General features: G+C 50.9%; 1 protein-coding gene and 2 long non-coding RNA genes across 4 annotated transcripts in view; 2 read left to right on the forward strand and 1 right to left on the reverse strand.

The window, feature by feature from the left end:
• Positions 1–17,849, reverse strand: part of LOC134728550 (uncharacterized) — a 91,161-nt gene extending 73,312 nt beyond the window's left edge. For both annotated transcript variants that reach the window (XR_010109068.1, XR_010109070.1), the window contains exon 1: positions 17,746–17,849. This is a non-coding gene — a long non-coding RNA (uncharacterized LOC134728550). The remainder of the gene's footprint in view (positions 1–17,745) is intronic.
• ID3 (inhibitor of DNA binding 3) lies at positions 6,977–11,892 on the forward strand. Its single transcript, XM_003810755.5, has 3 exons — positions 6,977–10,699; positions 10,807–10,891; positions 11,411–11,892. The coding sequence occupies exons 1-2, from the start codon at positions 10,400–10,402 to the stop codon at positions 10,864–10,866; spliced, it is 360 nt and encodes a 119-aa protein (XP_003810803.1). The 5' UTR covers positions 6,977–10,399; the 3' UTR covers positions 10,867–10,891; positions 11,411–11,892.
• A 281-nt stretch (positions 17,850–18,130) lies between the features above and the next one.
• Positions 18,131–20,687, forward strand: LOC129393605 (uncharacterized). The gene is made up of 2 exons (XR_008620576.2): positions 18,131–18,228; positions 18,393–20,687. It is a non-coding gene; the product is annotated as an uncharacterized LOC129393605 (long non-coding RNA).
• Positions 20,688–21,496: the final 809 nt, after the last annotated feature.

Here is a 21,496-nt window from a genome sequence, read left to right on the forward strand (position 1 = left end):
CTGGCAGAGTCAGGATTCAAACCCAAGCTGTCTGACTGCAAAGCCTGTGCTCTTCCTCCATGGGATTTTGCTGCACAGACTACTAAAACACCAAGAGCTTTTGGGGTCTGTCTGGGGTGTCTTTAGCTGGAATTGGGGTATCTCTGTTCGAGAGTCTGTCTAGGGTATCTTTGGCTGGGGTGTCTTTGTTCTTTGAATTAGACCAGTTCTGCATGGTAATGAAGCATGCTAATCAGAAAGCCTGACTGAATGCTTGTCTTTCATAAACACAAAATATGAAAGCAGATTCATTATATAAGCAATGCATTTGGAACAAATCAGACCTTAGAATCTGAGGGTGGAAAAAAAGGCTGAAGGCCACTGGTCCAAACATCTCATTTTACAGGTGGGGAAAATGATGCCCAGAGAGGAAGAAGGGATTCGCCCAGGTTGTCAGGGAGTGGCAGAGCCCAGGGGAAAGCTGGGATTCCAAGATCCGGGGCTGAGTTCCCCACTGTACCACGCTGTCTTCACATGGAAGGTCTCCTTCCTCAGCCACCTGGAAGCCCTTTGTCTTGAACCAGCCCCCTTCCTCCCACTAGCCTGTCCCAAGGACTAGAGAGGAGGGGGCCAGGAGACCCAACTCATTTCCCATAAGGGTCCCAAGGCCACCATCCGGTCCTGGGCCAGGAATTCCTTTCAGAGACTGAATTATACCGGGCCAAAAATAATTCCAAACCCTTGGAGGCTTCCACGAGTCCCCCCATCCCTGCTCCATCCTGGTCTAGCTGGCCAGGCCTCCCCACAGCTCCTCCCTGGGTGTTCCTGGGCTCCCCAGACTTCCCTGCCCAGCGCCCACCTGCACTCACACGTGTGTGGCGGGAGAGGGACATTTAAACAAACTGCCCACACCCTGGCTTGCTTTTCCCAGCCCTTCCAGATGGGCAGGAGAAAGGGCGACAGCGACGGTGCTAAATCCACCATCCCTGGGACCCAACCCAGGAAAGCCACCAAGAAATAGCAAGAGACACGGAAACAAAGAGGCACAGAGTGTGTCCCAGACAAAGAGAAAAAAAAAGAATGTATAGATCAAGATAAAGACCCGGGGAGGGAGACGAGGGGAACAGACTTGAGCAAAAGACAGAGAGAAAGAGGTGGAGGGCGAGAAAAGGGGACTCGCGAAAAGGAGAATTGGAAGGGAAAGTGAGAAGAAAGTAAGGAAATTAGAATGTGAGGAAATTGACTAGGGGAGGAAAAGCAGGGGGCGCGGGAGACGCTCAGCTGGCGGGAGGCGGCGTGCAGGGCGCTGGCGGCGTGGGGCGTGGGGACGCCGGGGCCGCAGGGACGCCGGGGCCGCGGGGGTCCGGGAGGTCCCGGGGGTCCCAGCGGGGGAGGTGCGGACCCTCCTCCCGGCGCCTGGCCCCGCCGCGGCGGTCCTAACAGCCACATTCCTTCGGGTTTCCCACACACTCGCTATCAAAGAGTCCCCAAAGCCCCAGCTTTTCCCGCGCCCCTCCCCCGCCAGTGGCCGGAGAAGCTATTTTTCACCCCCTCCTGGTCTTTAATCTGTTGTGGGGAAAGAAAGCGGCTTTTGTTGGACGAGGGGCTGCGCGGGGGGCGGAGAGGGGGCGCCGGCGATTGTGTGTCCCGCAGCTGCGCGTCCGGGACCGCCGGGGGTGGGGGCCGCCGGGCGCGGGGCGCGGGCGGGGAGGGCGGGGTAGGGCCAGGGTGGGGCCGCCGGGGCGCGGGCAGGGAGGGCCGCGGAAGGTCGGGCAGGGCCAGAGAGGGGGCAGTCAGGGCGCGGGGTGCAGGAGGGGAGGGTCGCGGTGGGTGAGGGAGTGGAGGAAAAGGCCACCCGGGCGCTCGAGCCTATTGTCCTCTTGGCCCTGTTCTGCACCTGGCCAGGAGATTGGGGGAAGATGGACATACACTGAAGCACGCACATAGAAAGCCGCACACCCAGGGAAGATCCTATACTAGACCCGGGGACACAACACACACAACAGGCTGAAACACCCAGGGAGGAAGACACATAGGCGCACCCCGCGCACAGCCCTCAAGGAGAGCCCCACACTCAGACAAGGGTGGACAGCATATTCTCCGGTAGGAATACACTCAGAAACTGAGGTCGGGCGCGGTGGCTCACGCCTGTGATCCCAGCACTTTTGGGAGGCTGAGGCGGGCGGATCACTTGAGGTCAGGAGTTTGAGACCAGCCTGGACAACATGGCGAAACACCGTCTTTACAAAAAATACAAAAATTAGCTGGGCGTGGTGGCGCACGCCTGTAATCCCAGCTACTCAGGAGGCTGAGGTAGGAGAATCCCTTGAATCCGGAAGTTGGAGTCTGCAGTGAGCCAATATTGCGCCACTAAAGTCCAGCCTGGGCAGCAGAGTGGGACTTCGTCTCAAAAAAAGAAAAAAAGAAAGAAACTGAGACACACACACACACACACACACACTGCCTGACACCATAAAGTTCTGTGAAACAAAATCCATGTCAAATACATACTTCCTTTTTTTGAGACGGAGTCACTCTGTCACCCAGGCTGGAGTGCAGTGGCATGATCTCGGCTCACTGCAACCTCCGCTGCCCAGGTTCAAGGGATTCTCCTGCCTCAGTCTACTGAGTAGCTAGGATTTTAGGCATGAGCCACCACGTCCAGCGAACTTATGTTGTTGTTGTTGTTGTTTTGAGACAGAGTCTCGCTCTGTCGCCCAGGCTGGAGTTCAGTGGCTTGCGATCTTGGCTCACTGCAAGCTCCGCCTCCTGGGTTCACACCATTCTCCTGCCTCAGCCTCCCGAGTAGCTGGGACTACAGGCGCCCACCACCACACACGGCTAATTTTTTGTATTTTTAGTAGAGACGGGGTTTCACAGCGTTAGCCTGGATGGTCTCGATCTCCTGACCTCATGATCCACCCACCTCGGCCTCCCAAAGTGCTGCGATTAGAGGCGTGAGCCACCGCGCCCAGCCGAACTTACGTATTTTTGGTACAGATGGGGTTTCACCATGTTGGCCAGGCTGGTCTCAAACTCCTGACCTCAGGTGATCCGCCCACCTCGGCCTCCCAAAGTGCTAGGATTACAGGTCTGAGCCATGCCCAGCTCCCAGTTTCTTATTAAGACAGTTCCCATTCTCCAGCATTTGATTCCTTTCTCCCTCCAATTGGTGGCCTGGCTCATGCTGCAAACCATAAACTCTGGACTCTGTTCTGCCTCCCAGTTGCTGTGTGACCTTGGGCAAGTCACTTCACCTCTCTGAGCCTCAACTGATATGAGAATTGAGGGAGATAATACATGTAAAATGTCTGGTTCATGACTGGCACTTTACAAAAGATCCTCCTAAGCCTGCTGATGCTTGGGCCACTTGATTACACTCAGGGATAGCTGTGGCCAGCAGGAGGCTCTCTCTGAGCTGCAGCCCCTACCTCTGCTTTCTGGCACCCCCGTATCTCTAGCTCACTGCAGAGCTCTGGCCCGGTTAGGGTCAGGGAAGCCCTTTCCTCTCAGGCAGGGTCAGCTCGGTCCCCAGGCCACATCCCTCCCTTCCCGACCTCTCTACTCTCTCAGCCATTGAACTACTGCTGAGACCTAGGCCAACACATTTGGGCAGGTGAATATTGCTTTTCAAGGCCTTTTTTGGACTTCATCTTTTCTTACCTTGGACCCCATCATTCTAAGGCCTTTCCTGAACCCCGATTAGTGGGGTCCCAAATCCAACCATCAGCATCTGTCTACAGCAAACAACATTATGCCTGGGAGTCACAGAATCAGTCATCCAGCACAGCCTGCATTTGAGTCTCAAATCCCCCCTCTAAGTTGTCTCCCAAAAGCAATTAATGGGGTGGAACTTAATTCAGTACAACTTTACTAAGTGCCTACTTGGTGCCAGGCACCGTGAAGGATACTGACTCCAGGGAGACAAATAAGACTTGATTACGAAGCAGGTGAGCTGTGTGCCCCACAAGGTGGTGGGGAATGTTCAATGAAACTGAATGAAATTGCTTTGGAAGTAGTGAAACTCTGCATTATGAGTTCATAATTCTTTTTCTTTTGCTGTTTGTTAAGTCTGAGTTAAATTCCTACATAACCTATTGATGCTCTCCAAAGTCTAGAAGTTTCAAACTTTTCCCTTAACAGAGAAATGAGGCAAAGGCTGTCTCTGTACTCATTAGCCTAGAAGTGCAAGGATGAGGGAACCAGTCCTTTTGTGTCTGGTCACTGAGCAGCTTGAAGATCTCTGTTTTTGTGTGTATCAATGTTTGAGCCATAGGCCTGGATTCAAATCCTGATTGTTTTCTCCTTTTCCCCGTCAGCTGTGTGGATAAATCTCTTTGAACTTCAGTTTTTGTTTTGTTTCATTTTTGTTTTTGTTTTTTGTTTTTTGTTTTTTTGAGACGGAGTCTCGCTCTGTTGCCCAGGCTGGAGTGCAGCGGTGTGATCTCGGCTCACTGCAACCTCCGCCTCCTGGGTTCAAGCGATTCTCCTGCCTCAGCCTCCTGAGTAGCTGGGATTACAGGCACCCGCCACCACACCCGGCTAAATTTTGTATTTTTAGTAGAGATGGGGTTTCATCATGTTGGCCAGGCTGGTCCCAAACTCCTGACCTCAGGTGATCCGCCCACCTCAGCCTCCCAAAGGGCTGGGATTACAGATGTGAGCCACCATGCCCTGCTGAATTTCAGTATTTTTGTGGAGAAAATGATCATGATAATACCTACCCAAAAAAAACTCGAGGGCCAATTATTAAAATTTATGAAACTTTGAACACATGACAGTTCCTCAGAAAATGAATTCCCTTCCTGCTTCCCTGTGGGTGCTCAGCCCTCAATCCCAGATGGTCTGTGGGCATTCTGTAGTTACTGCCTGCCTGCTGAAGTAAGGGGTTAATTAACTTCAGGGCGGTGTGGCTGACTGAAGCTAGGCTGACTCTGGGTTAGAAGAGGGAGCTCAACTCTAAAGCTGACTCCTAAAAACAGGAATAGTTACTGTGTACTTGCTTTAAGAATAATCTGGCCGGGCACAGTGGCTCACACCTGAAATCCCAGCACTTTGGGAGGCCTAGGTGGGTGGATCACTTGAGGTCAGGAATTTGAGACCAGCCTGGAATTAGCCCGAGAGTGTGGTGGCTCGTGCCTGTAATCCCAGCTACTCCAGAGGCTGAGGCAGGAGAATAGCTTAGAACACAGGAGGCGGAGATTGCAGTGAGCCGAGATCATGCCATTGCACTCCAGCCTGGGTGACAGAGTGAAACTCTGTCTCCAAAAAAAAAAAAAAAAAAAAAAGAATAAACATCTCCTAAAACATAAGTATGGATAGGAAGGTCTTTGAGGGAGGAAAAGCTTTAGATTTCCAACAAATTCCAATGCTTTCTGAGTCTCTCTGCACAGAAAACAATGTTTTCCCCTAGTACCCCAACACTTCAGTGTGTCTCCCTACCTAATGGATTTACCTTTGCTTTTCCCTATCTGGTAGAATAAAACCCTCTCAGGTCCAAGCTACCTTCCCAGGAGGTCCTTTGTGAGGGCAGAAGGAAAAGCACAGGTGCAGGAGGATACAGGCTTTGGGAGACAGGCAGACCTGGGTGCAAATCTTGGACCTGCCACTTATCTAGCTATGTGACCTTGGGCAAGCACATTCACCTTTCTGAGCCACTGTCTCTCTGTCTATAAAAGGGATCAGCGGGAAAATGTGTGAGAAGGCAAACAGGACTTGGCAAACAGAACTCAATGAATGATGATGGTGGCGGTGGCGCTGAGTGCTTCTGAGCTAGAGAGTAGCCCATCCTGGAGGCCTTTGAAATCCCCACCCCTGTAAGGACTCATGCCTTAGATCCTGATGCTCCTCACCTTCCTGACAACAGCCTCAGCAGGAACCATTCAACTCACTTGGTACCACCTATCCCACTCAACAGGGGCTACATCACATTACAGCACATAAAAATAACTGTTTCCCACACCATTTTCCATCCCTTGTCCCCTTTGACTCTTCCAGCTGTGAGGTAGATGGATGCTATTTTCCTCCCAATTTAATAGAAGAGACAGCTGAGGCAGAGTGAAGGTAGGAGAAGTCTGGGCAAGGATTGAGCCTGGTCTTGATTCTGAATCCCCTGTGCTTTCCTTGTATCACCTGAATCTCAAGCAATCCTTTGGGCTCCAGACTCTCTGAGGGGAGGAGGAGAAGGAGAAGGGATGTTCTATGTGTGTGACTGCAAAGTCCTCACCACACCTTCTAGGCACTTATGAGCAAGGAGATACATATTATGAAATGTGGCATTTGGGAATGTTCTGAGACCACCCTAATGCTATTAAGAGTGCCGGGCGCGGTGGCTCACGCCTGTAATCCCAGCACTTTGGGAGACCAAGTCGGGCGGATCATGAGGTCAGGAGTTCGAGACCAGCCTCACCAATATGGTGAAACCCTGTCTCTACTAAAAATACAAAAATTAGCCGGGTGTGGTGGCGTGCGCCTGTAGTCCCAGCTACTCAGGAGACTGAGGCAGAAGAATTGTTTGAACCCAGGAGGTGGAGGTTGCGGTGAGCCGAGATCACAACACTGCACTCCACCCTGGGCGATGGAGTGAGACTCCATCTCAAAAAAAAAAAAAAAAAGAGAGGGCAGAGTGGACAGAGAGTCAAATGAGAGGAGGTCTGGGTTCTGGCCACAGGCCAGCTACTGACATCCCAAGTAAACGTAAGCAAGTTTCTGAGGTCCCCATGATCCCCATGTCTGGAACATAAATGGGAAAAAGATGATAGATGATAGATAGATAATAAATAGAGGCTCAGTTTAGACAAAAAGGCATCTGCAATCCTTGTCATCATTACTTTGACTTTGAAATCAACAATTTAGAGAGCCCACTACCACGAAATTAAAAAATTCTAAAAATTTTTTAAAAACAAAACAGTATAACTTAAAGAGTTCTGCCAACTTTTCAAAAAAAAAATCAGAGAGCACAACATTGAATTTTTTTTCTTTTTTTTAATTTTGGCAGAGGAAGATTGAGTTCCTGGAAATGCTTACAAAATGATTCCTGACACTGGGAGGAGATAGTTAGAAAAAAGAAGAAGAAAAATTATACACATATATAGATAAAGGAAGAAGGTGGAAAGAAAGGGAATAGACAAAAAAAAATAAAGAACTAAAAGAGAAAGAAAAAAAAAGACTTTAAAGGGCCCCAATTGAAGCAACATTATCAAGTTCTCAGCATCTGCAATTCACAAGCCGCTCGCGGTTGGGGCGGTGCAGACCCCGCCCCTTTCTCGGGTGTCCGGCGCTCATTGGTGGGGGAGGCAGTCGCCGGCCGGTGACTGCCCGAGGAAAGGTTGCCTGGGACACGCATCCCTGTGTGAACGCATGACGTCCCACCCTGGCGCCAGGCTGTCTGGGGCTGAGTCTTAGATCAACACAGCTGTGGGACCGGGACCCACAGCTGGGCAAAGGAGCGGATTCCTCAACAAAAAATAGGATTGTGAGAAAAGTTCTGAAACAAAAACAGCGCAGACAAAAGCCTTAATGACATCCTTTCATAAAAATAAAAAATGCAAGAGGGGGGAAAAAGCTGGTAAAAGGAGCAGAACTGGGAACAGAAAGTTCAGAGGCATTTGGAATAAGAGGCTGAGGCCCCACCACTGCTAAACAAGTTGCAGAAGGCCTGAGCTAGCCTGTCCAGTCTGCTGTGGGGAAAAAGAAGTCTCTTGGGTTTAAACTCTATTCAGTGTTCCTAACCATAACCTGCTTCTTTCAGAATTAGAATCTGAGGCTAGAGAGAACCCTTAAAGGTAACTTGCTTCCTCCCAACCTCCTCCTACCTACTTTTTTTTTTTTTTTTTTTTTTTTTTTTTAAGAGAAAATGAAGCCCAGGAAGGGAGGAAATTCGTCCAAGGGCACACTGCAAATTATTGGCATGCACAGAACAGAATTTTGCTTGCTAATCCCACAGCATCCTTCTGCCTTATGTCACACAGCCCATGGGCATTTCAGCCTGGAAGCAACCTGGGAAATAATAAATGCGAAGGTGATTTGCAAACCTAAATCACTATACAAGCCTAAGGCATCAGCTGTAGTAGTAGAGGAAGGAAAAGAAGGGAGGAGAATCTGGGTAGACTGTACACCTTCCACACAACTGGCCCATGCTGGGTCCCCCAGGCAGTAAGAAGACTAAGATCAGATGGAGTGAGCACATCAAGTGCTTTGCAGAGAAGAGGCATTCAATAATTATCGAATGAATGAATGAGTAGACCCAATTAGTTCCATTTTACAGATGGGAAAATAGAAGCACCCAGGATAACTCAGCCAAAGTCTACACAGTTTAAAAAAAAAAAAAAGGAAGAAGAAGAAGAATGGGCACTTGCACAGAAATCTGCCTGGCCCGTGATTTTTCTAGAACCCTCTGGACTTGACCGTTTTGCCACAGAAGTCTGCAAGATAGGAAAAGAAGGATCTTCTCTTCGGTTATTCAGGAGTTCCTACAGCCACTATTTTGCCTTTCCTGACCAAATAGCTGGCACTTGACTGCTGTAGCATATAAAGACTGACTTGCCCACTCACAGGTTTTCTTCCTCTTTTCTTACTGAAGAGCCTGTCCTTGAAAAAAACATTCCAGGAAGAAATCTTTCTTGGGCCACAGAGCCCTGTGGTTTGATGGAAAAGAACGAGGCTTCAAGACTGGCTCTGCTATTACTTGTAGTGTGACATTGGGCATGTCTTAAATGCCTTCCTTGGGCCCCTCAGCATCCTTCACCTACATATCCAAATTTCTCACAGCCTTGGACTTCTACAGTTGGAAAGGATTTTAAATAATCACTTAGTACCATCTTCTATTTTACTCACAAGGCAATTAAAGCCAGGGTACCTGGGCTTGTTCAAGATTACATGACAAATTATTGTCAGGGCTAGCATGATGAACCCAGGGCTCTCAATTCCCAGTCAGTGTCCTTTTTAACCGTTTTGAGACTCTTCGGCTCTGAGCCCCCCTTGTCCTGTTAATTAGTGCCACACATTATCAAACTCTTGTTTCCTGTGTTAATCTTGTCTCCCCAGATTGTGAGATTCTTGAAAGCAGGAGCCACTGTTTTATGTGGAGGGACTCCATAAATATTCACCAATGATTCATTAGGAAAGCAACTACTGGGGGAATCCCACTTGGTCATTTCCAAAATGGAAAGCAGCATCTTGGAAGTGCAGGTTCCCAAATGTCTAGGGAGGTGACAAGGAGGAAAGCAAAGAATCAAAGAATATTGAGCACAGTGTCCTGTTGCAATACAGGACTTAGTTTGCCGGCCCTCTGGTTTCTTTCGTGGTCTTTCAGATGGAGCTGGAGCTACTTCAGCAGGGCTAAGAATAATCAAGTCCAGGTGGCCTGCCCTTCCATAGCAGAAAGGGACAGACAATAGAGCAATGAAATTACCATTGTTTTCTGCACAGAGGTGTGTGGAAAGTGAGGAGAGGGGAAGTTAAGAAATTTGCTGACCCAATGGGGGGGGGGGGGGGCTCTTAAAAAGGTTTATATAGAAATTGTCTCATCTGTGCCTCCATATTTAAAACCTTGTCTAAAATTCTAATTGAACTCACAAAGCACAACTGTGCATATATTTAGTTCGTTATGGAGTTTATGGGGCAGAGGGTCCAGGCTCCTTTTTTCCCCATGCAAAAAGCATGGGCTCAAGCTTTCTTCTTTTCCCCTGTTGCTCAAATAAATAGTGTTCTTTGCTCAAACCCCCTTTCCCTCCTCCTTCTGCAATCTCAGCGCCTAGCGCAAATCTGTTTTCTTCATTGTAACCTCAGCTTCACCGCAATTAATTTTTTTTCCCTCTGGTCACAAGATAATTCCTGACGCCAGTGAGTCTGGAGGTCAGACGAACAGCAAATTGGGGAACAAGGCGGCACTAATTCCTTACAAGTTTCCCTTGAAAAATCTTTTGCTTAAAAAAAAAACGGGGGGTGGGGGGAGCTTCTTTGCTGTTCAGGGATTTATGACCTCGGAGGAGCTGTGGGCTCGAACCAGTGTTGGGCTAAAGGCGGACTGGCAGGGGGCCGGGAAGCTCAAAGATCTGGGGCGCTGCCAGGAAAAAGCAAATTCTGGAAGTTAATGGTTTTGAGTGATTTTTAAATCCTTGCTGGCGGAGAGGCCCGCCTCTCCCCAGTATCAGCGCTTCCTCATTCTTTGAATCTGCGGCTCCGCGGTCTTCGGCGTCAGACCAGCCGGAGGAAGCCTGTTTGCAATTTAAGCGGGCTGTGAACGCCCATGGCCGGCGGGGGCGGGGCCGAGGCGGGCCATTTTGAATAAAGAGGCGTGCCTTCCAGGCAGGCTCTATAAGTGCCCGCGGCGGCGAGCGTGCGCGCGTTGCAGGTCACTGTAGCGGGACTTCTTTTGGTTTTCTTTCTTTTTGGGGCACCTCTGAACTCACTCCCCAGCATGAAGGCGCTGAGCCCGGTGCGCGGCTGCTACGAGGCGGTGTGCTGCCTGTCGGAACGCAGTCTGGCCATCGCCCGGGGCCGAGGGAAGGGCCCGGCAGCTGAGGAGCCGCTGAGCTTGCTGGACGACATGAACCACTGCTACTCCCGCCTGCGGGAACTGGTACCCGGAGTCCCGAGAGGCACTCAGCTTAGCCAGGTGGAAATCCTACAGCGCGTCATCGACTACATTCTCGACCTGCAGGTAGTCCTGGCTGAGCCAGTCCCTGGACCCCCTGATGGCCCCCACCTTCCCATCCAGGTAAGCCTCGAAGTCGGGGCAGGGCTGAACACCCAGGCAAGGATGCTGCGGGACCTTCGGAGCTCCCGATTGCCTCGCGTAACTCTTCCCTCTTTTCCTCTAATCAGACAGCCGAGCTCGCTCCGGAACTTGTCATCTCCAACGACAAAAGGAGCTTTTGCCACTGACTCGGCCGTGTCCTGACACCTCCAGGTGAGTATCTTCTCTCTTGGAGAGGGAGGTTTAAACGGCAAGTCCTGGAGTTGGCAGACGTTTTGAAAAATTGCCACTCACTCGGTTTAGGGAAACTGAGGCCAGAGAGGGACAAGTGACTTGCCCATGGTTGCATCAAATGAATGGCAGAGTCAGTTTCCATGTGATGTGCATTTCAGCCTTAAATGCGCCTGGCCCCTGCCCTCCCGCAGTGGCCGAGGGTCTGGGAAAGTAGACATGGGTCCGACTAAATACAAGTCTTTCTGTTCCATGTTGTATAGGGAGCTGTCTTCAGCAGCCCCCTCCCAGCTAGTGTCAATTCCAAGTGGGAGGGGTAGCGCAAGCTGTGCCTGTGGTCTTTGGCGCCAACTGGGTGGGGGCAGCGTGGGGCGCGGAGTTATCAGCTGGAGGTAGAGACCAAGTTTCCTCCCTGGCGCCGGCCAGTCTGCGGACGGCCCCCGCCTCGGCGCGCTCGGCGGAAACTGACTGCTCCTTGGTCTTCTTTCCTCCCCCGCCCAGAACGCAGGTGCTGGCGCCCGTTCTGCCTGGGACCCCGGGAACCTCTCCTGCCGGAAGCCGGACGGCAGGGATGGGCCCCAACTTCGCCCTGCCCACTTGACTTCACCAAACCCCTTCCTGGAGACTGAACCTGGTGCTCAGGAGCGAAGGACTGTGAACTTGTGGCCTGAAGAGCCAGAGCTAGCTCTGGCCACCAGCTGGGCGACGTCACCCTGCTCCCACCCCACCCCCAAGTTCTAAGGTCTTTTCAGAGCGTGGAGGTGTGGAAGGAGTGGCTGCTCTCCAAACTATGCCAAGGCGGCGGCAGAGCTGGTCTTCTGGTCTCCTTGGAGAAAGGTTCTGTTGCCCTGATTTATGAACTCTATAATAGAGTATATAGGTTTTGTACCTTTTTTACGGGAAGGTGACTTTCTGTAACAATGCGATGTATATTAAACTTTTTATAAAAGTTAACATTTTGCATAATAAACGATTTTTAAACACTTGTGTATATGATGACACCCGTCTCCACTAAGTACTAATGATGCTTTCTCGCACATGGCCGAATTTTGGGAGCTTTGGGAAAGTGAACTTGCTTATTCCACGAGAGGGAAATGAAAAACTGCCCGGTTGAGAGGGGATGGGGTGGAGAGAGAAGGGTTCATGATGGGAGTCTCATGTCCATTGAGGGATGGGTGCAGAGAAAATTGTGGGCTCTGCCTCATTATTTCAGAGATGAAGAAACCAGAGACTGGTGCAAGCTCACCCAGCAAGTTGGTGGCTCAGGCAACTTGAAAGTTGGTGGCTCAGGCAACTTGAGAACTGAGTTTTCATGTCCCTTGAGATCTAGCAGTAGCTTTCCTCTTTATTGTTACTATTGACTATGCCTTTCTAGCAGGGGATGTGGTAAGAGGAGAGCCTCAAGTTTGCTTCACCTGGTGCCCAGACATGGGTGGTGGTTGATAGACCAATTCCAAAAATGAATAAACTGATAACTGGGCCTGGTTTCATTTCCTTCTTGCTCTCTGGGCGGGCTTCCAAAGTTGGAAAAAAGAGGGAGGTCTCCTGAAATGGATAAAGATTTGGATGCTGGTTGGGAAGTACTGATAGTAATCCCTTCTCTAATGCTAGGTGGTTGTAGAGTCCGACCCTGAACAAGGAATGTGAGGCAGAGACTCCACAGTCCTCATTTCTGCTGGTATTTCTACACCACCTCCATTGGGAACCTATTCTGTAAGCATCCCTGTCCCTATTTCAGAAATGGGGAAAGGGAACCTCTGTGGGTAATGCTTCTGAACCAGGTTTTCACAGCCTTTGAGAGGTAGAGATGGGATTTGAACCGTAACTTCAGTGACTTGATTGTGGTGAACAGGAGCAGGGCTGGGGACTGGCCATTCCTTGAGGCCAGGCCTGGCAGTGGGGCAGAGAGCAAGATCCCAACCCATGCCTTCCCCCACACCCCTGGTGGCTCCCCAGGTGGGCTTCACCAGGTGCCTGGCCTTACTAGAGATTCCTGTTTATGGTATGATCTCATCTGTGTGTTGGTCCCTGGCATGAATTACTTCAATATTTCATAACAAACAGGTCACGTCATCACCTTTAGTGCCTTAACCCTGGTAAGCTTGCTGGGGTGAACAGGGGCATGGGGGAGGAGGAGAACCTCTGGCCTTGCCAACCAAACTCCCAGCCTGATCAGTGGTTCTTAACCTGTTCTGTGTCCTGGTCACTCTGATCTGAAGGAAGATACGAACACTCTCTTCAAAAAATACACACACAGTGCAGAGCAATAGCAGACTTCAATCCTCATGTGAGGAACCCTTGCCCCAAACCACATACAAGGCCTGGGTTGGGTCTATCTTGGATTGTTTTTTAGGTGTGCTGTGCTGGCTTTAGAGACGACCATAAAGGGACATAAATCCCTGCTCTGTCACCTCTTACCTGTATAACCTCAGGCTAGGGACTTTGCCTCTTTTGAGCCCCAGTTTCTGCATCTGTAAAGGAAGCTGATTCTAAGGCAGCGGTTCTGAGGTCCTAGGCCCCACATTACACCATGAACTGCAGTAGAGCCAGGCATTGAGCTCAACGTCTTATACCCTTTTCTGCCACAGCATGTTGCCTCCTGTTTGCTCGGAAGTTTCAGTACCGTGGAAGGCTAAAAAGGGCTGCGGTGGTCATCTGCCGAGTGACCTTGAGCAAGCATTCCACCTCTCTGAGCCATGCTCCTTCTGTGCCCTGCTGCCTCCCAGGACAGAAGATAATGGTGGGAAAGTTCTTTGAAATGCATCACACACCTACGAGGTATTATTAAGCTAATTCCAAGGAAATTGCCTGTCAGGACTCCCAGGACTGAGTTGTTCAGGTGGCCAGGACAAAAGAAAGACCAGCATGCCAATTCATTAGTCATTAGAGAGTGAAAGCAATTTGGCCCTAGGTCAGAAAACTCCCAGAGAGGATAGTGTCTTCTGTCATAATCACCTATGGAAGTGCCTGCCAGGTTCCAGACTATTTTATCTTCATTTTTGTTCTAATCCTCACAAACCACCGTGATGGGTAACATTCCCTGGTTTATAGAAAAAAGACTCAGGCTGAATAACTTGATCACCCAGCAAGAAAGTGGCACACAGCAAGAAACAGGTCACACAGCAAGAAAGTAGCAGAGCAGGGTTTAGGAACCCCAGCTTCCTCTAGCTTCAAAGCTCATGTTCTTGCGTTCTCTTCAGATTGGCTCTTTTCCCTCGCCATTCCCAAAGCCTGGCACATGCTTGGTCCCCAGGGGGTGCTTGTCCCAGGGAGCGCTTGTCCCAGGGAGTGCTTGTGGAATGAAAGACCTAGGACTCCCCCTCATCTGTGAAAGGGGGATGTCGGTACCTCCTTTCCATGTGTGTTGTTCGGATAAACTATAAGGCGCATAAAGTATCCACAAGGCTTCCTTAACTACAAGATTCACTGCTGAGTGTCTTGTGCAAATTGTCGCATGCGATCGGATTCAGAGCTGATCGCATCGGCTGTGAAATACAGACATTTGGGAGGTGTCTTTATTTTGTAAATAAACTAGCTCAGAACAGGCGAAGTAACTTGCCGGTGGCCACACGGCTTCTAAGTAACAAAACCAGAATTCAAATTCATGTCTGTGACACCAGAAATGGTGCCCTTTTCAGAAAGCCAGTTATAGCTCTCTAGCTGTGGACGCGCCGGACAACCTTCAATTATCTCTCTTCCCGGCCTCATCACCCCTCGTGGCCACCACTCTTCCCCATGCCCCAGGCTAAACCTGAGAACCTCCTGCCGCGCTCTTTCCCGCAGCGCTGCTTCCAAGGGCTCCCCTCTGCCCACTCCCAGACCTCCCCGGAGACAGCCGCTCCCCACCGGCGGCGCTGCGGCGCCCGGGCTGGGGCAGAGCCTCGGCCCACGTGGCCTGGAGCCCGGCAGGGCGGAGCCGAGCCGGCCCCGCCTCCTCCCCGCCCCGCCCCTCCCGGCGCCCCACGCTCCCCCCGCGGGCCCTGGGGGCCGCTCGCAGGTGTTCGCTGGCGCCCGGATGTCTGAGCTCTGGCTCCGCTCTGGCTCCGGCTCCCTCCGAAGCCTGCGGGCGGGGCTCGCAGCCCATCCGGAGCCTCGCGGCGCCCCCGCCGCTCTGCCAGCAGCGCGGCCTCCCAGTTCCCAGCGTCGCGGCCTGGGGGGCCCCCCACCCAGCGGAGTCGCTGACCCCACTCCTCTCCCGCTGCCCCCAGCTGCGCTCGGGCCGCTGCAGCCTCGGCGCACCCCCACCCGCTTCCTGCCCCGGCCGCGAGGCCGCCCTGGATCGCACCCGGTTCCTTCCTTCCTTCGTTCTTTCAGGCAACTCGCATTCCTCGAGCGCCTGCGACGTGCCCTGCACAGGGCCTTCCCGGCCTTCCGAGTGTGGCCCCAGGCCCGCTGGGCTCCTCCGGGAAGCCTCTGCCCTCTCGAAGTCCTTCCCCACCTCCGCCCCTCTGTTCCATGAGGTGCTTCGCTGAGAGTCGAGCAATTTAATTGTTCTCTGATTAGTTCTCCTCTTAGGGGTCAGTCAGTGGCAAGGTCACGGAGTCTCTTTGTGACTGAGATCAGGGGTCAGAGCGTGGCCGGATTTGGGGTTTCGCCAGCCTGGGGCAGGCTTTAGGGATAAATGTGGGTAGTCAGGCTGTGGGGGTCCGTCTGTGGGCAGTGTCAAAAGCCAAGGTTAGTGAGTCCGTGTTTGGGTAGGGTCGGTGGGCAGTCGGGATCAGGGTAGTGAGACACCTTGAGACCGGGACTTGGGGGTTGCCTTTGACAAACCAGATTAAGGAGGGAGGAGTTCTCTGAAGTCCCCTGAACTCATATTCACCTCTCGCCGTGGCTGGGGGCTGACCATAGGCGCCCCCCCGCCTCCGCCTTCTGAGCTGTGGAGCTGTGCTTCCATCGGGGGACGCCTCTCCTCACTGCTACCCTGCTTCTACTTTGTGCCCGATGCTGCAGGCAGAAGCTCTCACCAGGCCAGATTTGTCAAAGGGAGCCTGGGCTTAGAGTGAGGGTGGCCAGGGTAGGGAGGCCTTAGGCTTCCTGGGGACCCCTACCCTGAAGCCACCCAGGAAAACAGATGTTCTTCCTTGCTGTTTAAGTCATTTGTTGTAATTCTGAAGCTTGTCAGGGATGGAAGGGCGGGCCCTTAGAGGTCACAAATGTAGCCCAGAGAGGGTCAGGAACCTGCTCAGGGACACACAGCAAGTTAGTGTTCACGTCGGGATTGGAACACCAGCCTCCCACTTTACTATCCAGGGCTTTTTTCGTGATGCTCTCCCTACCCTGAGTAAGGGTTGTTTTTCCCACTATAGAGATGGGGCAGCGGAAGCCTGGAGAGGCCGAGAGACTGCCTCTTAGCTTGAGGATCTGCAAAAATGAAGTCAGGGAAGGGTGACTTCCCAAAGCATTGTCTCATGGCATTGCCCACCTAGCCCCCTCCCTGCCACCCTCGTTAGGAGCAAATAGAACAAGGGTGGCCAAGCATCGAGATGAGGCAGGGAGGGAGAGAACACTGTAAGAACTGCTGGGGAAAAGCTTAGCTGGGCTCTTATGGAAACATATGGAACTCATTACCCGGAGTTGAGGTGGTCGCTGGCCAGCTGGCAGTTGGTCCCTTTGGGGCTAAAAATGTGCCTTGTGTGGCAATGAGGGTACCCAAGGCACGGCAGACTCCCCAGAATAACCTCCCCACTCACCGATCCAAGTTATTTCTGAATACTGGTTTGTTTCCTATGCCTGTGCCATTTCTTTTTTTCGTCTTTTTTTTTTTTTTAACCGAGTCTCGTACTGTCGCCCAGGCTGTAGTGCAGTGGCGCGATCTCAGCTCACTGCAACCTCCGCCTCCCTGGTTCACGCCATTCTCCTGCCTCAGCCTCCCGAGTAGCTGAGACCACAGGCACCCACCACCACGCCTGGCTATTTTTTTTTGTATTTTTAGTAGAGATGGGGTTTTGCCATGTTAGCCAGGATGGTCTCGATCTCCTGACCTCGTGATCCGCCCTCCTCGGCCTCCCAAAGAGCTGGGATTACAGGCGTGAGCCACCGCGCCCGGCCTCCTATACCTATGCCATTTCTAGCATCAAAAAAAGGGTTTCAAGGCCGGGCGCGGTGGCTCACACCTGTAATCCCAGCACTTTGGGAGGCCAAGGGGGGCACATCACCTGAGGTCAGGAGTTCAAGACGAGCCTGGCCAACATGATAAACCTCGTCTCTACTAAAAATACAAACATTAGCTGGACATGGTGCCACGTGCCTGTAATCCCAGCTACTGGGAAGGGAAGGCTGAGGCAGGAGAATCACTTGAACCCAGGAGGCAGAGGTTACAGTGAGCCGAGCATCTGGGCAACAGAGTGAGATTCCATCTCCAAAAAAAAAAAAGGGTTTCAAGACATGCCACTGTAGGTTATGCAGGGAAGAGATGAGAGATTCAGGACCATCAGGACAGACAACCATATTGCTCCATTCCCCACTCCACATACACCCTGACTCTCTTCATCAGGGCCAGGGGCCACCTGGTCTTACAGTGGTTCCATATCCACTGTTCATGATCCCAGCTTCCACTGAGGGTTCATCCAGGTGGGCCCCAAGGGGCCTAGGTGTTAATCCCTGTCAATCACATTTTCCACTGCAGGTTCAACTCCATATACAAAGAGAACAGCAAGAAAGTGTTTCAAAAGAGGTCATTCACTAGTGGGCGGCATTTTACAGTCTATGTGGTAACGTGGACTGGTTGGGGGGTGCTTCCATTTCACCCCCCTCAGGGCTCATAGGTGTTAGGGGACCTGCTAAAGGTCACCCTGGAGTAACTGTCAGAGCCACAGTCTACAGGATGGCCTCCTTACCCAGTGCTTTGGATGTCTGCAACTGCTTTGAAACTTCATGCAAACGGATGGGTGCTGCAGAATTGGCCTCTTCCAGCCACAGCAGTAATCCTGTTACGTTCTCTCTGTGAGTCTGGGAAACATACAGACACTGGTTGAAACTTCAGCTTTGTCATTTACCAGCTGTGCTATCACAGGTAAGTTTTTTGTTTTCTTTTTGTTTTTTTGAGACAGGGTCTCAATCTGTTTCCCATGCAGGACTGCAGTGGCATGATCGCTGCTCTTACTGCAGCCCTGACCTCCCGGGCTCGAGTGATCCTTCTACCTCAGCCTCCTAAGTAATTGGGACTACAGGTGTGCGCCAGCATGCCTGGCTAATTTTTTTTTTTTTTTTTTTTGTATGTTGCCTAGGCTGGTCTGAAACTCCTGGGCTCAAGCAGTCCTCCCACATTGGCTTCCCAAAGTGCTGGGATTACAGGTCTGAACCACCGAACCGGGCCACAGGTAAGTTATTTGTCGTCTCTGAGCCTCACATGGTTGAATTGATGATTAAATTAGATGACATATGTAAAGCATCTGGTACTTGGTAGGCTCCAGATGACCCCCACCACAGAGTTTGCTGGGCTTGGTGTCAGATTCCTAGCCTTATTCCTTCTTCTTCTTTCCAGAGTGGCAATGTGGTTGGCATGACCCAGTCACAGCACCCCGGGACTCTTGTCCAGCATTGGCGCTCTATATGCAGAACCCTTTCACTCAGCCTGGCAGCATCTGATCAGCGTCGAAGCCCAGTGGCTTGAGGAATAAATATAAACAGTGCAGAGACTAAAAGCAGAGCTCTGGTCCAGCACATCTACTCCCAAGCTCTGCCACCCTGGACAAGCTCCTTCCCCTCTCTGAGCCTCAGTCTCCTCCCTGTAATACTGTAAGAACCCTGTCCACAGTTGTGTGCCGATATACTGAACATAAAGCACCTAAAAGCCTGCCAGGACGTGGCAGGCACTCAAGAAGCATTACTAGATTCATTTCACACATGGAGAAACTGAGTCCCAGAGTGGGAAAGTGACTCAGGCAAAGATTCCCTCACAGAACTGGGGATAAAAATCCAGATCTTCAAGCTCCCAGTCAGTGCCTAATTACTACTTTCTCATTCTTGGAATTTGTAATTATTTCATGACAAGTGTGCTTTTGGCTGCTGGAGGGACAGAGCTTCAGAGGTTGTGAGCCTCCCCTGGCTCAGCCTGACCCAGAACCAGCTCACTCATGAAACTACCCTCTCTTGAAGAGAACAGGAGTTGTGGGGAGGAAGAACATAACCCAGAGGCCAGAGAACGTGGAGGCCAGGGTTGGTGTAACTGTGTAGGTAAGAGCAGCAGCTTCGTGATCAGCCAGACCTGCATTTAAATCCTTTTCTGCCACTTCTTAGCTGTGTGACCAGCTACATGACACCACCTCCCTGAGCCTCAGGTTTTCATCTGTAAACTTTCAATGCTACCTCTCCCATAGGGTTGTTGTAGGAATTAAATAAGACAACAGAGGTAGAGTACCTGCTCCCAACTGGCAGCCCTTATAATTTCATGAAGAGGAAGCAAAAGGGGAGCCAGCTACCTTTTTTTCTTTTTTTTTTTTTTTTTTTTTTTTTTTTGAGACAGAGCCTCTTTCTGTCACTCAGGCTGGAGGGTGGTAGTGCGATCTCGGCTTGCTGCAACCTCTGCCTCCTGGGTTCAAGCGATTCTTGTGCTTCAGCCTCCTGAATAGCTGGGATTACAGGTGGACACCACCATGCCAGGCTAATTTTTGTATTTTTAGTAGAGACGGGGTTTCACCATGTTGGCCAGGCTGATCTTGAACTCCTGACCTCAAGTGATCCACCTGCCTCGGCCTCCCAAAGTGCTGGGATTATGGGTGTGAGCCACCATGCCTGGCCGGAGCCAGCTACTTCTTATCCTCATTCTTGTGTATAAATCTTGTTGTAAACTTTTAAACAATTTTTTGTTTTATTTTTATTTTTTATATTCGAGACAGGGTCTCTCTCTGTCATCCAGGCTAGAATGCAGTGGCATGATCACAACTCACTGTGACCTCAGCCTTCCAGGCTCAAGTGATCCTCCCACCTCAGCCTCCCAAGTAGCTGGGACTACAGGTACCCATCATCACACCTGGCTAATTTTTATATTTTTAATGGAGACAAGGTTTTGCCATATTGCCCAGGCTGGTCTCTAACTCCTGGGCTGAAGCAATCCACTTGCCTTGGCCTCCCAAAGTTGCTAGGATTACAGGTATGAGCCACCTCACCCGTCCTTGTAAACTTTTTTTTTTTTGAGGTGGTGTCTTGCTCTGTCGTCCAGGCTGAAGTGCAGTGGCGCGATCTCAGCTCACTGCAACCTCCACCTCTGAGGTTCAAGCATTTCTCCTGCCTCAGCCTCCCAAGTAGCTGGGATTACAGGCACCCATCACCATGATTTGTATTTTTAGTAGAGATGGGGTTTTGTATTTTTAATAGAGACAGGGTTTCTCCATGTTGTCCAGGCTGGTCTTGAACTCCTGACCTCAAGTGATCCACCCACCTTGGTCTCCCAAAGTGCTGGGATTACAGGAGTATGAGCCACTGCGCCTGACCCTTGTTACAAACTTTTAATTGAACAAACAATGGATAATAGAGATGTTCTAAGATTTGTCTAATGAAATGCTTTGTGTTCCCAGGCTCTTCCACATACTAGCTGTGTGAACTTGGACAAGTGACTTAACTTCTCTTCTCCGTGTCTGCTAACAGTCCCTACACAGATAGTTGTTGTGAGGCTTAGTTACCATACAAAATTCTTAGATTAGTGCCTGGCACATAATAAGAACCACAGCCCCCAAATGCTAGTTGTCATTCATTATCTTAACATACCATGTGAAGGTTGTGTTCTCTTACATTCTATAGCCCTCTGTGTTTTAATATAAAATTGTGGTGTCTCTCTTTCTCTTATTTGTATTTTTTGAGTAAAACGGACATTTCAGAAAGATGTACCAGATTTTTATCACATGGCTTTGTGAGACCCGACAGCCAGCCAACATCACACACAGTCACATGTGTGCATGCATGAGCACACATGCATGCAGACACACACACTTTGAGAAGGCCATGCTACGCCGGGCTGCTTCCCAAATGGGCTGAAACAAGTCCTCTTGCCCTGAAGAACCGCCTGTCCTCTCTCCCGCCCACTCATCGCGCTCCGTGGAGTGAGGCAGGAAAGGGTGATTGGCTCACAGCAGCAGCATAGCTCTTAGTAAACCTGACTTGGGAGAAAGGCCTGGCTCCAGCTCCTAGCCCAAGTGTCAGAGCCTGGGTCCCAGCACTGGCTCGATGCCCTCTTTTGCTGTGCAACCCTGGCCATGTAACTTCACCTCTCTGAGCCCCAGCTTTGTCATTTGTGAAAGGGAGCTAACTCTTTCTACCTCTCAGGGTTATGAGGATTTGACAGACACATGGAAAGTGCCTGGCACTTCGTTCTTGCTCCATAAATGAGAGCTCTCAAAAGTCTGGCTCATTTTTTAGCTCAGTAAAAGCTATCTTTTATAGTCTTTAATAAAATGGGGCTGGCCGGGCGTGGTGGCTCACGCCTGTAATCCCAGCACTTTGGGAGGCTGAGGCGGGTGGATCACGAGGTCAGGAGATCGAGACCATCCTGGATAACATGGTGAAACCCCATCTCTACTAAAAAAAATACAAAAAAATTAGCTGGGTGTGGTGGCAGGCACCTGTAGTCCCAGCTACTCAGGAAGCTGAAGC

This window comes from Pan paniscus, chromosome 1, assembly GCF_029289425.2.
Source record: "Pan paniscus chromosome 1, NHGRI_mPanPan1-v2.0_pri, whole genome shotgun sequence".
Classification (NCBI taxonomy): domain Eukaryota; kingdom Metazoa; phylum Chordata; class Mammalia; order Primates; family Hominidae; genus Pan; species Pan paniscus.